This window comes from Neopelma chrysocephalum, unplaced genomic scaffold, assembly GCF_003984885.1.
Source record: "Neopelma chrysocephalum unplaced genomic scaffold, ASM398488v2 Primary Assembly neopelma1_60, whole genome shotgun sequence".
Classification (NCBI taxonomy): domain Eukaryota; kingdom Metazoa; phylum Chordata; class Aves; order Passeriformes; family Pipridae; genus Neopelma; species Neopelma chrysocephalum.
Window position 1 is genome coordinate 16,817,061 of NW_020897715.1, and position 16,004 is coordinate 16,833,064.

At 44.9% G+C, this 16,004-nt stretch overlaps 1 protein-coding gene across 1 annotated transcript in view; it reads left to right on the forward strand.

The window, feature by feature from the left end:
• Positions 1 to 15,758, forward strand: part of CASR (calcium sensing receptor) — a 72,952-nt gene extending 57,194 nt beyond the window's left edge. The window contains exons 5-7 of the mRNA XM_027681576.1: positions 5,555 to 5,785; positions 9,643 to 9,766; positions 12,499 to 15,758. Coding sequence (XP_027537377.1) covers positions 5,555 to 5,785; positions 9,643 to 9,766; positions 12,499 to 13,949 — 1,806 coding nt within the window. The 3' untranslated portion in view covers positions 13,950 to 15,758. The remainder of the gene's footprint in view (positions 1 to 5,554; positions 5,786 to 9,642; positions 9,767 to 12,498) is intronic.
• Positions 15,759 to 16,004: the final 246 nt, after the last annotated feature.

Sequence of the window (16,004 nt, forward strand, 5' to 3'; positions counted from 1 at the left end):
CAAATAGCTGAGTTACGTCCAGTAAGTAAAATTGAAAGGTTCATAAACTCTGGCAGGTTAAATGTAAAAATAAATAAGGCAGACCAAAAAATAAATAATGAGGATGGGGTTCAAGCTCATAAATCCTTTTTTTAAACACTTCAGCAGTAGGACTGTTGGTTGAGCCATAGATTATCACTGCAAAAGACAAAGTAAGGCCATGACAGAAGAAAAGTGTGCTCCTCATGGACAAACTTAAGAAGGTTTATTTATTTATGGGAGACTTGCAGAGAATGTGATTGAAGTGACTACAAAAGAAACCAGGGAACACAAGAGCAAAATGAACCTTGATCCTTCGGGGCAAGTGAATGATGTTCACCAAGTGCTCTGCCAGAGCTCACAGATGAAGTAGCTGAAGAGCTGGCTATGGTGACCAATCCCTCACTTAAAACAGTGTTAGGCACTGAGGCCTAGAAAGCTGACAGATGTGACATTAATTTCTAAACGGGTTCTGGAGGAGATCTAAGGAACTAGCATAGCCCAACTGAGCCCATTATTAGAAGTTGTGGTTTAAAAAAAAAAATCAGGAAGGAAAAATAGAATATAGTGAGGAGGAGTCACCATGAATTTTGTAAAGAGAAGCCCTACCTCACAAACCTCTTGAAGAACTTTGAAAGCACTGGGATAAGGGAACTTACAGAGTATGCTCAGGCTTCTTAAAGGCATCTTCTGGTAGTGTGTCACCAAATTCAGTCCTTATGTGGATGAACAGTTGGTTGAAAGATAGTCAGCAGAAGATAAAAATAAATGGTGACAGCTGGCTTATCACAAAAGAAGTTAAAGAGATCCTTGGAGAGACTCCTTAAGTCTGTCTGAATAGTAGTCAAAAAAAGCAAGTGTACTATTAAGAATGGTCACAGTAGAAAAGGGACAGAGAGGTAAACAGAGTGTCCTGGAGATCACTTCATTATCCCTTTTGTGCATCTCACTTCAGTATCATGTGCAAGTCTCAAAATTGATGAAGGAGACCAGGAAAATTTGGAGAAGGGTCAATGGAACAGTTTCTATACAAGATGTGGCAACATCAGATAGGGCTCATCAGCCTGAGAAAGAAGTGGCTGAAGAGAGATCTGACAAAAGTTTGTAAAATCCTGAGAGGTATAAAAAAGACAACTGGCAAATTGACAGTTCTTTGTCTTTGCCCACATAAGCATAAAGGTCATCAAAAGAGATTAGTAGCTGCTCTGTTCCAACAGGGATGAAGAGGTGCTTTGGTGCTTTTCTCATAGAATGTAGATCTCCATGCTATGGAAGGCTGTAGATGTGAAAAGTTCGCACAGAACACAAAATGTGCAACATCGTAGAAGAAAAATTCACCCAAAGGTTATTGAGTACAAAGACCTCTGGCCAAGAAAGTCACTGAGCTGCAAAATGTATGAGAGTGTTCAGGGGCAGTATTACATTCCCTTCTGCTTCTGTCTAGGCATTTGCTGTTGGCTACAGTCAGAAACAGGTAGATGTGCTGCCAGCCTGACTAATACAACTGTATTTATGTTCTGGTTTTATGACTGTCCTAAAAGAGTGGAAACTATGTGACCCAGAATATGTAGCCTGGATAAAGCATGGGATGCTACAAGGCTGGGAATGGCCTAAGCAGAAATAATGGGAGGGTGAGATAGAGGGCAGCTTGCAAGTCCTTTCTGATAATAGATGTTTTAATTAGAAGGCATTGCAATTCAACATGAAGCCTGTGACAGAGGGGAAAAAAAGAATGAAAAATTACAGAAGGAGACATCTGAAGACAGCAGCTTGCACTCCCCACAGGCTTCCACCAGCTGCTGACAGTGTATCCAAGCCACCAAGGTCAGCACTTCTTTCATAAACTCTTGGTTCCAGGGTGTGATACACGTACCCCTGACACATGCACTTGCCCTGGCTGAAGCAGGGTCTTTTAAGTCTTTGTGGATTGAGTTCTGGTTATTTATGTTTCTATCTTTAGTTACAAAACACAGTGACATATTTTTGACTGTAAAGCCTCCAGCTAATCTTTGATAGACTGGTGACTACAAAATAGTGCTGTAGTTATTCAGAGTCTACAACTTCCTTTTTCAAAGTTTAGTGCTTATATATTCCTTGTCTGTTTAAACCGTATTCTCACCCTGTAGAGAGCAGAACTTGTGCAATATACAGATATCATCCTGAGATTTTCTTGCTGTCTAAAAGAGGAACATATCCTGGTAGTTGTTCTGTTACCATTTCATAAGCTGACCTTCAGAAATTTTGACTTGAAAGCGAACTTTGGTATTTGCAGGCTTTGTTACTTCTGTTGTTCCTGATGCCCCTCCGTTTGGGATTTTAATCAGAGCACGTGTCTTTTCTGCATGAACTGATACACCTGGGCTCTTCTGCTCCCCAGCTACAGCTGCAGAGCTGAAGCTGCTATACTGTGCCTGGGGAAAGACAACATTGTTAATTGTTTATATCAGTTTATAACCTGAATCCTCAGATGGGGGGGGGGTGTATGTGACCAAGGGAAACATCCTGCTAAACTAATCCTAATGACAGGAGGTAAGGCAAGGGAACAGACTAATTGAGATTAATGTTATACAATTAAACAAACAAACAAATGCATCCAGGGAATCCAGAAGTTTCTCCGTCATTCATCCTGCTGACCCTAAGACCGGCGAGCGTCCTGCTGCTGCAGCTGGCCAAGAGAGGCGGAACTTGAACAGAAGAATCTTCAATAAGGTTTTTGCAAGATGATCTCCTCATATGTAGCAACAAAAGAAGGGAAAGATCTGCACATCCTTCCTGTCTATACAGGTAGCAGTCAACCCAGCAGTGATATCCAGTCCAGATATCCTGGTGGCGCTCAGCAGGATGCTACAGTGCTGCGTGAGAGTGCAATGCTGAGTTGGAGTGAGGAGAAACATGGCATTCGGCTCAATGTAATGACCCAATTGAGCTACAGCTGTCACCTTGTGGAAGGTGCTAGGAATGCAGCTTCCCTGCTTGGTACCTACACTGCTGGCGGACAAGGTTCCTGATAACGTGTCCAAGATTGCAGCCCCAGTGCAGGTGAGGCCAAAGTGAGATGATGCAGTACAAGACAGCACTGTGGATCTGCAAACTCTGTCACCCACTCTGACCTCAGAGCTGCCTCTGCTCTGTTCTCACTGTTCCCTGATGGATCTGGGCAAGTAGCATCTTCCTGGGTACCCCTCCGGAATGAGGGGAATGAGAAGGGAGCAGTGTCCTGTTTCCTTCCCCAGAGCAGGCAGTGCCCCTGCTCTTCAAAGCAAGGTGCCAGTGCAGAGCACATTCTTTTGCTCTGTCTATCAGAGGGACAGGTCGTGGCTCTTCAGTGAGATCATTCCAGCTGCACTCCTTACAGCTGAGCTGGTCTGCAGAGAAAGACCAGTGGGAATAAGAAGACAGGAAAAATACTGCCTTCACTATCTCTCCCATTATTCAAAGACTGAATGCTGTGGCAATATTTTGATATCCCTCCATCAACATCACACAAGCTGAAGAGGTATTGCCAGCCACATCCTGTGTAATACTACCATGATATTTCCAGACTCTCTCAGGCTGGCATTGATATAGGCAATTAGAGGAGGGTATTTCTATACCTCTGGGGATTTTAGCTTGAGATAGGAGGATCCCAAAAGGAAACAGAGAAAAATGAGACAATTTAGCAAAACTGACAGGAATTAATGAAGTGATTCAGTTCTCCCATCCCTGTGTTTCCAGGTGAAAAGGATTCATCAAATGGTATTATCTGTTCTATGTCTGTGCAATGAAGAGGGCTCTGCATGCCCAGACAAATTGATTTAATTTTGGTTTTTTTCTTATATTTTGCCTTCCAGAATTGTAAGTTTGGGCATTCACAGGTAAAAGAGAGTGGAGTGGGCTTGTAAGCTGTTGCAGTCAGTAGAACCACAGCAGCAACTACACCGCAGTGGTCTAGAAGCAGCTGAGAGCCAAGTGCCCTCAGAATCACCTCATCTTTCTATAGATCAGCTCTACAGAGAAAATAGCAGAGAACATCCACAAAATGAGGGGGGCTGTGGGTAGAAATCTGATAAGTGCATAAAGCAGCAACTAACTTTTGAAGAAAAATATGATGTGGATGAATTGTATCACAGTTGCCAGCACAGGCTTTCTTTCATGCTACAGTTTCTTAGGTTTACCTGTCAGGTTATCTAGATCCTGAATTTTGCAACTGCTGTTGTCCCTGGGATTAACTGATTTTGTCCACAGCATGTTGGTTGACAGCCTGCCGAACGTGAGCCAGCAGTGTGCCCATGTGGCCAAGAAGGCCAATGGCATCCTGGTCTGTATCAGCAATAGTGTGGCTGGCAGGACCAGGGAATGATTGTACTCAGCCCCAATGAAGCCACGCCTTGAATCCTGTGTTCAGTTTTGGACCCCTCACTAAAAGAAAGACATTGAGGTTTTGGAGCAAGTCCAGAGAAGGGCAATGGAGCTGGGGAAGGGTCTGGAACACAAGTCTTACGAGGCACAGCTGAGGGAGCTGGGGGTGTTTAGCCTGAAGAAAAGGAGGCTCAGGGAGACCTTAACGCTCTCCACAACTGAATGAAAGGATGTTGTGGTGAGGAGGGGGTTGGGCTTTTCTCCCAGGTAGCAAGTAACAGGATGAGAGTAAATGGCCTCAAGTTGTGCCAGGGGAGGTTTAGACTGAATATTAGGAAAAGTTTCTTCACTGAAAGGGTGGTCAGGCATTGGAATAAGGTGTCCAGAGAAGTGGTGAAATCACCATCCCTTGGAAGAGTTCCAGAAATGTGTGGATGTGGCACTTGCGTATATGGTTTAGTGGTGAACAGAGTAGTACTGTGTTAACAGTTGAACTTGATGATTTTAGTGGTATTTTCCAACCGTAATGATCCTATGATTCTATATGATGGTTTAAGGCACGAGGTTAAAATTACAGGAGTGTACTCCTGGGGACAGCAGAATGTGATTACTTGAAATTACACAACCAGGAGACAGGAGCCAAAAAAAAAAGTGGTATGAATTCTCCAGGCCTGTCATGTGGAGAATGAGTTTGATTTGTTGTTTTTTTACTGAAGTGCATTTGGCTTGAGGTTTTTCAATCAAAAGTCAAGTTTGAGTTGTTTCTCAAGCATTCCTGTTTCTGAGTGATTGATCATTCAGAGACGGGAGATGTCAAGTGGGAGTATTTATGCAGAGTGTTTGTAAGAGCAGGGTGAGAGGGATGCATGGGTGACTGAAACACATCAGAGGCTGCTGCCACTTCTCTGACCCTCACAAAAAGCTATGGGCTTGCAGAGGTGGCTCAAAGGGACTGAAGAAGAATGATGATGACCTCCCTGAGGGTCATGATACCTTGTGTTTTCTACAAGGTTTGTACAGGCTCTCTGCGTGCATGTGATATGTACGAGGGAAAGCCTCCTACTGCTGTGATTAAATGGTTCATAAGAGATTAAGGACTGTAGTAAAGTGTTTCTTCCCATTTCTATCCCCACTGCAGATGTGTGCTGTGGTAGGGTTGTAACACACAGGCATTCAGTGTCTCTCTGTTTCTCTCTAGGTTCTCAAGCATCTGCGACACCTAAATTTCACCAATAACATGGGGGAGCAAGTGGATTTTGATGAGTTTGGGGACCTGGTAGGAAATTACTCAATAATCAATTGGCATCTCTCTCCGGAGGATGGCTCAGTCGTCTTTGAAGAGGTTGGGCACTACAACGTTTATGCCAAGAAAGGGGAGAGGCTCTTTATCAATGAAAACAAGATCCTGTGGGGTGGATTCTCTAAGGAGGTAAGTGCTTAAATCCTCCTAGCAATGCTTCCTAAATTTCCACAAGCTGAAATTTGAACTAACCCTGCACACTCCTCATATTATGGCTCCATGTCTCATTAAAAGATCCGTTCATCTTATTGTATACATGGGCTCTGCTGTAGTCTTTTACATCGTTGTTAATACACTTCTGGAAATAATGGGCAGCTGTTCCTCCCCTCCTGTACATTTTAGAGCCTGGGTATTAATGATTTAAATAATGTCTTTTTTTCCTGGCCCAAATAGATAGAGTGGAATTTTGCAGCGCCATTTCAACAGAAATTATTACTCGTCTGGTTGTTGACCAAGTCAAGTTTTCCTGAGCTTAGTAGTTCTACTGCTGAAAACAGCCATCTCTTTCACTCCCAGTATCTCTTCTTGCTCCTGCGTACATTCATAACTCTTTCTGCTGGCTTCACACACCAAATCAGAGAGCCTTCCTCACACCCTTGCCTTGCAAACCAAACAGAGCAAGCCCTGTCAATCTGCCTGGGTTAACTTGGTGCTCAAATAGCGGGAGACACCAGCACCTCCTGCCTTTTTTTTGTAATCTGCCTGAAGGTGCTTCTGCAGTCTCAGAAGTAGAGATCTCAAGATGTAGTGATTGATTTTAGTCAGGGCTTAATCCTTCTCCACTTTCTTGCATATGTTAGATCTTTTCAGCATAACTATTGTCATTAGCAGCCAGGCTGTGTCTTACCCACATGATGGAAACATGGTACAGAGATCTCCAGACAAGAGCCAGGTGAGCTGCTGTCACAGCTGGCAGCAGCCCACTCCAGCCTAGGCAGAAAGCCTGGCTCCCAGAGAGGATACTGAGCAGGTTTGTGGTGTTGGAGGGGACACAGAGAGTGGAGCATTAGCTCAGAAATGTCACTGACAGGCCCTGCTGCAAAGTTTAGATGTGTTGAACAAGGCAATTCACTTCCAGGTGATTATTCACATTGGCTGCCGGATCAGGTAAATGTTTCTGCATTTTAGCTACATTTGCCTAATACACTTACACCATCAGTTAAGCCTTACATTTACTCCAGGTACTCCAGCTTCACTTCTGGATCAAATCCATGATCTCTCAAGGAGACATGGATTGAGCAGAGTGTAATATCACAGAAATACTGAGATCAGGCTTTTCTAAGCCCAGCTGCAGTCTCTGAGCACAAACTATAAGTGGAACTTTAAAACCCCTGATATTCTAACCCCTCCTTCTGATTGTTGCAAATGGAACTTACACTTTTCCCAATTGTTAGGATTTTATTGTTTTTTACTTAAACTGAGTAATTGTGTTCTCTTGGTTTAAATTTCTCCAAAAGTGCAATATTTATATTCATTCTCTGTTGTGAACTGTTAAAAATTTGACAGGATGGTGCTGAGTGTAAGCCAGGGCAGGTAAATTTTGTGCATCAGAGGGGTTTGTGATTTCTATGTTTGCTGCAGCCTTTTTTTCAGTTTATAGAGTTTTAATTTCTTCCAGATGAAAGGCTCTGCTCAGAGGCAGTAACCAGTACTTCACTCACTGAAGCTTCTGTGCCTCTTGTCATTCTCAAAAAAAGATTAAATGTGGGTAATTTTAACACAGGAACTTCACCATTGGGCAGACTTGCAAAAGAACAGGTTGAAGAGTAGGTAAGATAGATAGATTCATTTTGGCAGAACTGGATAAAATTCCCCACAGAATACTTAAGAATGCAGCCAAAGCAATCACAAAAGTACTAGCAATTCATCTTTGAGAAATGTGGAGGATGGGTGATGTCTCAAAGGATTAGAGGAGAGTAATCGTAATACCTGTTTTTAAAGCAGATATAGGAGAGCTGAGGGAATGACACAATTGAGCTGAGCTTCAGTAACCTAAAAGACTTGATAAAAAAAAAATTAAACAGTTTATAAACACTTAGAGGATAATAAACTGATAAGAACAAGCCAACATGTATTTGTCAAGATAAAATCATGTCAAACCAATTTAATTTTCCTCCTTGCAAGCTCAATCAACTTAGTAGATAATGGGGAAGCAGTGTGTGACTTCAGTCAGGCCTTTGATTCAGGCCTGTTCAAAATCACCACTGGCAGCCTAAAGAAAGACAGTCTAGACTGATGAAGTCCTCTTGATGGATGCACTATCTGCTGAAGTACTGTCTCAAGGAATGTGTATACTGTATTAATAGCAATAGGCATTAACAGCAAAGAGTGCTTCACAGGGGGAGCTGCAGGGATTTGCCTTGGGTTTGTGTCTGTCCAATTAATGATGCAATCCTGATCAACAGCTTAGAAATAGCATTCCCAAACTGTGCTGCAGCTACACTTCAGACTGAGAGGCAACAGTGACTGCTCTCATCTGAGCCACAAAATGGTCATCTCCACATAGGAGTGGGCATTACTGAGGGCTTGCTTACCCTGTGGCTGAGGTCAATGCCTGTACACAAGCAATTTCCAAACTGCCTAAGTGCATCCACACAGGAGGTTCCTAGAGATCAGCAGGTTGGCAGCATTTGGGTAAACCAGCAGTAAACTTCCAAAAAGGTGAATGGAGGCTTCCACACAGAACAGCCCTTAGGCATGTACAGATCATGTTATTTTGCTACCAGTGGAAATTGTGAGACCCCTGGTGGCCTAGTGGTTAGCATGCAGGACTCTCACTGCTGCAACCCGGGTTCGATTCCTCGGTCTCCCGGGCAGATGGAACCCGTTAGCCCTGTGAGGCCATCCATCTATGAGAAGGTCACTCTAAACAAACCTACGTCCTGAGGACCTCACTGCCATTGTCCAAGCGTGCTTGGCCCCGGCAGATGAACCTTAGGATTAAAGGGTGGGCTCAGTTCAGCGCAGGCTGTGTCTCACCTAAAAAATCCATTGCGCAGGCTGGAAAGGTAAAAGACCTTTCCCCAGATCTTCGTTCGCGAAGACTGGCCATTATTATTATTATTAGTCCCCTGACCTGAGAAAGCCATGTCCTATGTCAACTCTATTTCCTTAATTTAGTTGGGAAAAGGTGAACTCAACCTCAGGTCATGCTTCTGTGTGAAAAATGCCCAAGCTTCCATTTATTATGCTGAACTCCTTGTGTCAGTGTACTTTAGGCATGCAGTGAGTGTGCCCATGCAACCACTTGCTGCCAGGACATGACCATGCCCAGGGGGGTTCACATACAGCATAAATGCACAGCCAGCAGGTGACAAGCTCATCGTTTACAGCAGCAGAAGTCTTTGGATCTGTATATAGCTGCTGATTTGCATCTTTAGATGCTCAGTTCTTAAAACAGGGCCTTTTTTTTTTACTTTTCTTTCATATGAAAACTCCTCTTGTTTAGTTAATTTACCAGGGTATTTTTGTTTGTTTCTGGGTTTGGGGGGGGTCTCCAGGAGAACAGGAGGAACTGGATTTCAAAAAACTGTTTTAATTCCCATAAATTATTAGCATATAAAATGTAATATATGGAATTGGGGATCAGTAGTCAGAGTTCCTCATTTCCATCTAACTCAAATTCCCGTCCATAGAGATCGATCGTCTTTTCTTTTAACAATCTAATGACTGTTTTCTGGTATGTCTATCATGGTCACATAGCAGTTTGCAATGCCCACAACACCATAGAGATGACAAAGATCTGCTGATCTTCCCTATCATCCCTTGCTGTGTTTTCTCAGAGAAACCTCACTGCAGTGGGTGGGGGAAGGACTATTGTGCGAAACATGTCTGTTTGGCAGGGGGAGAGGTGAGCATTTGAGGCTCTCCATCCAGCACACCAGTCAAGCAATAACACCCTAGGAGGAAGCCTAAGGTCTTGAGTAGAAAGGCTGCCTGTGGGGCATTGCCCCCATTAACCCTGTTTGGGCTCTTTTTCTTTTCAGGTGCCTTTCTCTAACTGCAGCAGGGACTGCCTGCCAGGCACAAGGAAGGGAATTATTGAGGGAGAGCCCACCTGCTGCTTCGAGTGCGTGGACTGCCCAGACGGGGAGTACAGTGATGAAACAGGTAATACCCACAGAGCTGCTTTGGGGGTTGCAGAGGACGGTGTGAGCCCTCTGGGCATCACCCACAGTTGTGCCGAAATCGCTTCCCTGCAGGGCTGAGCTGGTGGTTGCCTTGCCAGGAGGCTTCGCAGAAAGCCTGGAGGGACTTCTGGCCAGCTTAGAGGAGTTGAGTCCAATGGTCCTCAGGTGCTGTCTTCTGCTAAGCCTGCTTGTACCTAATGCTCTGCATTGGCAAAATTAAGGCAGAGAACTTGAAAAACATCTTGCAAATAGGAAGCCTCTCAGGCACAAGCCTTCAGCCACAAGTAAACTCCATTACACTGTAGCAGCGGCTTTTGTTCTTCCAAAAACCTGTAGGAAGGAGACATTCCCAAACCCAAACCTAAATTCCATAGTTGTCTGTCTGCCTCTATCTTTTTCTCGTGTTGTCAGGGTTTTATTTCATGCTTTACAAAGAAACAAAATCCATTACATCCCTGACTTCACAAGCAGAGAGGAGTATTTCCCTTTATGGAGTCACGAGCCACAGCTTCTGTTGATCACACCTGTGGACATCTCTTTTGCTGGTTTCACTGGGAGCTTGGATCAAGCCACTCAGGTTCTGAAGTGGAGGGAAGAGGTAATCTCAGTTTTATAAATGGTTAAAAAATTTTGAATTTCCAACACCATTAGTGCTCCCTCAGTGTTGGGCATTCCCAGAGTAATGGAGACAAGTAAATTCTTTCAGAACAGCAGTCCCCTCCACACTGCAGAGCACTCAGGATTTCCTCACACATTCTGCTGTAAACTGGTCCCAGCAAACACTGCAAAACTGAACAAGTGTTCATTGAGAGAATATAATTTGCGTCCTATCAGACAGGAATGAAAACTTTTTAGCATGAACATATAGTACTACAGGATTCTTGGAAGTAGCACTTTCAGATTAAATAGAAGTAATTCTGGTCATGTGTAATAGGGATATTTTGGTGGTTTTCCACATGATTTTGGGAGCTAGCTCTGGTGAAATTTATGAGGCTGAGAGGGCGACTGCCTTCTGACTCCACAGTTTCCTGCTGCAATTTCAGCTGACAGTAATGGTCTTTTTTCCTGTACTTACCAGTTTTATAGGCATAGAGAACAGTTTTACAACCAGTCTCATCCAGCTGAGACAGCGATGCTACCAGAAGAAGCAATCTGCCCTCTCCCAGCTGTTTGGTCCCACTGTTTTTCTGGGAGCAGTGCTGGTATTCCTGTGACCATAGAGCAAGTTAGATCAGGTCTCTGGTCTTTCTGAAAACAAACTCTTGGCAGGCTGTTTCCAGCTAGAACGAGAAGCTGTATGCCCTCTAGAGCTCACACAAAGGAGGTGGCAGGAACGAGCAGCCTTAGGGGAAGAGAGAGATCTGGTTTACTCCCTTAGCATGGTCGCTAAGCCACCCCAAGACAGCAGTGAAAGCACATCTTTGGATGTGTTGCTGAGAGCTGCCCCTATTAGGGAGGTAGAGACAGCTGAATTCCCCATTATGTGAAGTTAACTTTGCCTTACCTGCAGTTTGCAATAGGCTTCCAGGATAAAAGGCACAGGAATAATAAAAATTATTGGCTGAATGGATGTAAATGAAATGACGTGGTGATGAGAGCTTCTGACTGAGCTTTTGCATCTAGTGCCAGGTTTTCACGTGAACAGCTTAGGTTAGGCAGAGAGTCCTTAGAAAAGCAGTATCATATCAGGTCATGGATGCTCCCTCCAACCATGCCTTAAGAATAAGAGTGCTTGAAAACCTCTGCCCTCATTAGCTGGGCATTTCTGATTTTCTCATTAGCATTAATCTCTGCTCTGGAAGCTGTGGTCAGAGTCTGTGTCTGTTCAGGTGGAAAGCTCAGAGAGAGGTTGCTGCTAAAAGGAGTTTCTGAATGTTCGTTCCCAGAACTCAATGCAGCCCCTTGCTATCGTGCTGGGATCCCAAAAGAGGAGGTAAGTTGAGACCTCCAGCTCTCTGCTCTCAACCCCCTTCCATGCCATCAAAGGGGTCATGACCCTCCCTGCTGCAGCACAAGAACAATTTGGGTTAAAAAAGAGGAGCAGAAGCCTTTTGATCATGCCAACCATTGGCACTTTCTAGGACACTTTGTAGGTGTGGGGAGAGCGATATGATTAAGACACATCTTCCCCTGATATTCCAACGTGAAATGAGAGTGTGCTGGGAATCAAGGGCATTGCCTGCCTTCAGGGAAGAGCAGTTTAAACACTAAGACTTGCCTCCGTGGAATATGAAATAGGTTCTCAAAGCATTTAAGGAGGCAAGCACGTTTTTAATTTTCTCTGTAATAGAGAAAGGCAGGATGTTCGAATGATGATAAAACTGTGAGAGGTATGAAGACGGACAGAAGTAGATGATAAAAATGAAGGAACAAGGAAGAGGGAGGAACAGAGCCTGTGTAACAGCTGATAGCAATCGAAGTTTGCAAAGTTTTGCCAGGAAATAGATTACAAAAGCATGAGTGCAGGGGCAGGACTTTTTTTTAAGCTGGAACTAAGCAGGCTTTGTGTTTTGCTGTATAGCCCATGGGAGGTTGGTTGTTTCACTGTTAAACACTCGAGACACCAATATAGGATCCTGGGGATCTGCAGCCATGAGTGGAAGACCTCATGTATTCAAGATGAAGGTCAGTGTGTAACTGCCATATATGTCATCCCACATTTCAACCTCTCATTCTGACAAACCTTTCCTCTTCTTGTCCCTTCTTTTCCAGATGCAAGTGCCTGTGACAAGTGCCCTGAGGATTACTGGTCCAATGAGAACCATACGTCCTGCATCCCTAAGCAGATAGAGTTTCTGGCCTGGACTGAGCCCTTTGGGATTGCTCTGACTCTCTTTGCTGTCCTGGGAATTTTCCTGACTTCTTTTGTCCTTGGAGTCTTCACCAAATTTCGCAACACACCCATTGTCAAGGCAACAAATCGGGAGCTGTCCTACCTCCTCCTCTTTTCCTTGCTCTGCTGCTTCTCCAGCTCATTGTTCTTCATTGGTGAGCCCCAGAACTGGACTTGCCGTTTGCGACAGCCAGCTTTTGGCATCAGCTTTGTCCTCTGTATCTCTTGCATCCTGGTGAAAACCAACCGTGTCCTGCTCGTCTTCGAGGCAAAGATTCCCACGAGCCTCCACCGAAAGTGGTGGGGCCTCAACCTCCAGTTCCTCCTGGTCTTCTTGTGCACATTTGTGCAGATTGTCATCTGTGTGATTTGGCTCTACACAGCCCCACCATCCAGTTACCGAAACCATGAATTGGAGGATGAGATCATCTTCATCACCTGCCATGAAGGTTCCCTGATGGCCCTCGGCTTCCTCATTGGCTACACCTGCCTACTGGCAGCCATCTGTTTCTTCTTCGCCTTCAAGTCTCGAAAGCTGCCTGAGAATTTTAACGAGGCCAAGTTCATCACCTTCAGCATGCTGATATTCTTCATTGTGTGGATTTCCTTCATCCCTGCTTATGCCAGCACGTACGGCAAGTTTGTCTCTGCTGTGGAGGTGATCGCGATACTGGCTGCCAGCTTTGGGCTTCTGGCCTGCATCTTCTTCAACAAAGTCTACATCATCCTCTTCAAGCCCTCCCGCAACACAATCGAGGAGGTGCGCTGCAGCACAGCTGCCCACGCTTTCAAAGTGGCTGCCAGGGCCACGCTGAGACGGAGCAACGTGTCCCGCAAGCGCTCCAACAGCCTGGGGGGCTCCACCGGCTCCACCCCTTCCTCCTCCATCAGCAGCAAGAGCAACCATGAGGATCCTTTTCCTCTACCAGCCTCTGCCGAGCGGCAGCGCCAACAGCAGCGTGGGTGCAAGCAAAAAGTCAGCTTCGGGAGTGGTACAGTCACCCTGTCGCTGAGCTTCGAGGAGCCGCAGAAGAACGCCATGGCCAACCGGAATGCCAAGCGCAGGAACTCGCTGGAGGCTCAGAACAGCGACGACAGCCTGATGCGGCACCGGGCCCTGCTTCCCCTGCAGATCAACGAGCCCCTCGGCGCTGAGTCCAGCTTCCAGGCAGGTTCCAGCCCAGAGACCAGCTCGCAGGAGTCAGTGGCAGGAGACAACAAAGAAGAGGTACCAAGCCCTGAGGCAGAGCCTTCCCTGCAATCGGCTAACTCCCGAAATTTTATAGGCACTGGAGGTGGCTCTGTCACAGAGAACACGATACATTCCTAACAAAAGAAGATTGTGAAAAGCACACAAGCCCCCAAGAGGAACTTGCTCACCTCTTGCTTCTGAATGGGAAAGACAACAAAGACACACCCCTGTGACACAGCCCCACCACACCTTACTGTTAGCACCAGCAGGGTAACACATGTGCCTCCAGAGGAAGAACTGTGTCTGGGGAGCCTTGGACTGAATTTGCATTTGCTCTATTGAAACCAGGACATCTCAGAAGGACAAGTGAAGATCGCCTCTGGTGGGGCTTAAGCAGAAATCTGCATGTTGCCTTGCCTCCATAAGCTTTTCCTGCCAGACTACGACTCAGCTGACTATGGGAGGCATTAGGCAATTCCACTATACCCTGCTTTTACATTTATGTATGATATTCCTCTTTCCCACTATGTATAATATTTCCTCTTTATCCAGTATATGTGATCTGTAACCATGTGCATCAGGACTCTCAGCTCTACAAAAGCAAGGTACACGGTTTCACTTCAGGAAAGCACAGTCATGGGGAAAATAAAAAAGCCCCCAACATCCTACATGCTGTGTACAGCCAAGGGTGTGAACATGTAAAGTATTTAATGTGACAGAGCGCCATGCTATTTATATTTAGTAATGTCCCAGTCTCTCCTTTCTGCCCAACAGGAAATATTGGACAATACTCTCCATAGATTCCATTGCACTAGACCAAGCTACTAGGTTCCTACTGGTTTCCTCCAGCTGGGGTAGCTTTACCTCCAGCCTGCCTGCTTTGGTGGAGGGGGAGAACAGCTTGTAAATTCCCCTCAGGAACGTTGTGAGAGCACAATGAAATGTATCCATGATTGATTATGTCGCTAGTAGTTGTATGCTTAACAAAGAGTTGCTTCTGTACTATCCCACATGGCATACATGGCTAACCCTTTCACACCTTAGTCAGTGTTGTACTTTGCTGTATTAATCTGCCTCACACCTACACAGAGCATTGCACTAGTCCTGGCGGTACTGCTGGGCCTGATACAAAGCAAATGAAACAAGGAGAAATGGAGGAGTGAGGGATGGAAAAGTAGCCCCCAGAAGGGGTAGTATAATCGCCAGAATGGGTGAACATCCGAAGTGTGTGTGCTGGTAGATGACTGGATAAGGAAGACATACAGGCCTGGGCTCTGGGACATGCACAGAGACAAATGGACAAATTGGATATGTTTTGGCACCTATAGGCCATCTACTAGGTTATTTCCCATCTTGAAGAGAGGGCATCTAGAACAAGAAGGGTGGACTGTACCTAAAGAAAAACAGTAAGGACTTCAGCAGAGAGCATAGCAGAACTTCATTACTCTTGTCCCCCTCCCCTTAAAGCAGACATAAATGCTTCTGGTTTTGCAAGGCATGCCTGGTTTTTCTTGATCCATACTGAAGTAAGAGAGTCATTAGAAGAGACATTTGTTGCAGCCTGATGAGAGAAAAAGCACCCCTGGACAGCCTGGCAGGAAGGGCTAGGGTTACATTGCAGAATTTACTTCCCTCTTCCCATATTCCATGTGCAAGAACAAGCTTCTGGAAGTTGTCATTACCCTCCCTCATCAAACATCAAGATAATCTAGACCACTATGGAAAGGTAGATGGGCCTGCAGCTCAGTGTGAGCAGAGACAAAAGGACTGTGTGTGAATGTGTTGGGGAAAACATCACAATTCTCTTGTTACTGTTTTTGCTTGGTTGTTCTTTTGCCAGGGCAGGCAAATAAAACTTACAGGTGACATTACTGCATAAAAACTTTGTTTTGCCACCTCTACTTGTTGTTGACAAGGAAGGGGAGTTCTTGACTTAGGAGGACCAAAGTGCAAATCCAGAAAGCCCAAGTAGCACACTATTCAGACAAGTTATTTTAACCCTTTTGTTGATCTGTTACATCCCCCTTGGAGTGGGCTGACATTTTAATTACATCACGTAAGAACCAATCCAACTTTAATTGTAAGGCTTGCAAATTGCAATATTTGATTAAATCTATGGCAGAGCTGGTTAAAAAAAAAAAAAAAAGAGTGAGTTTGAAAACACACATTCTTGCAGCCAAAATTTTTGGAAAC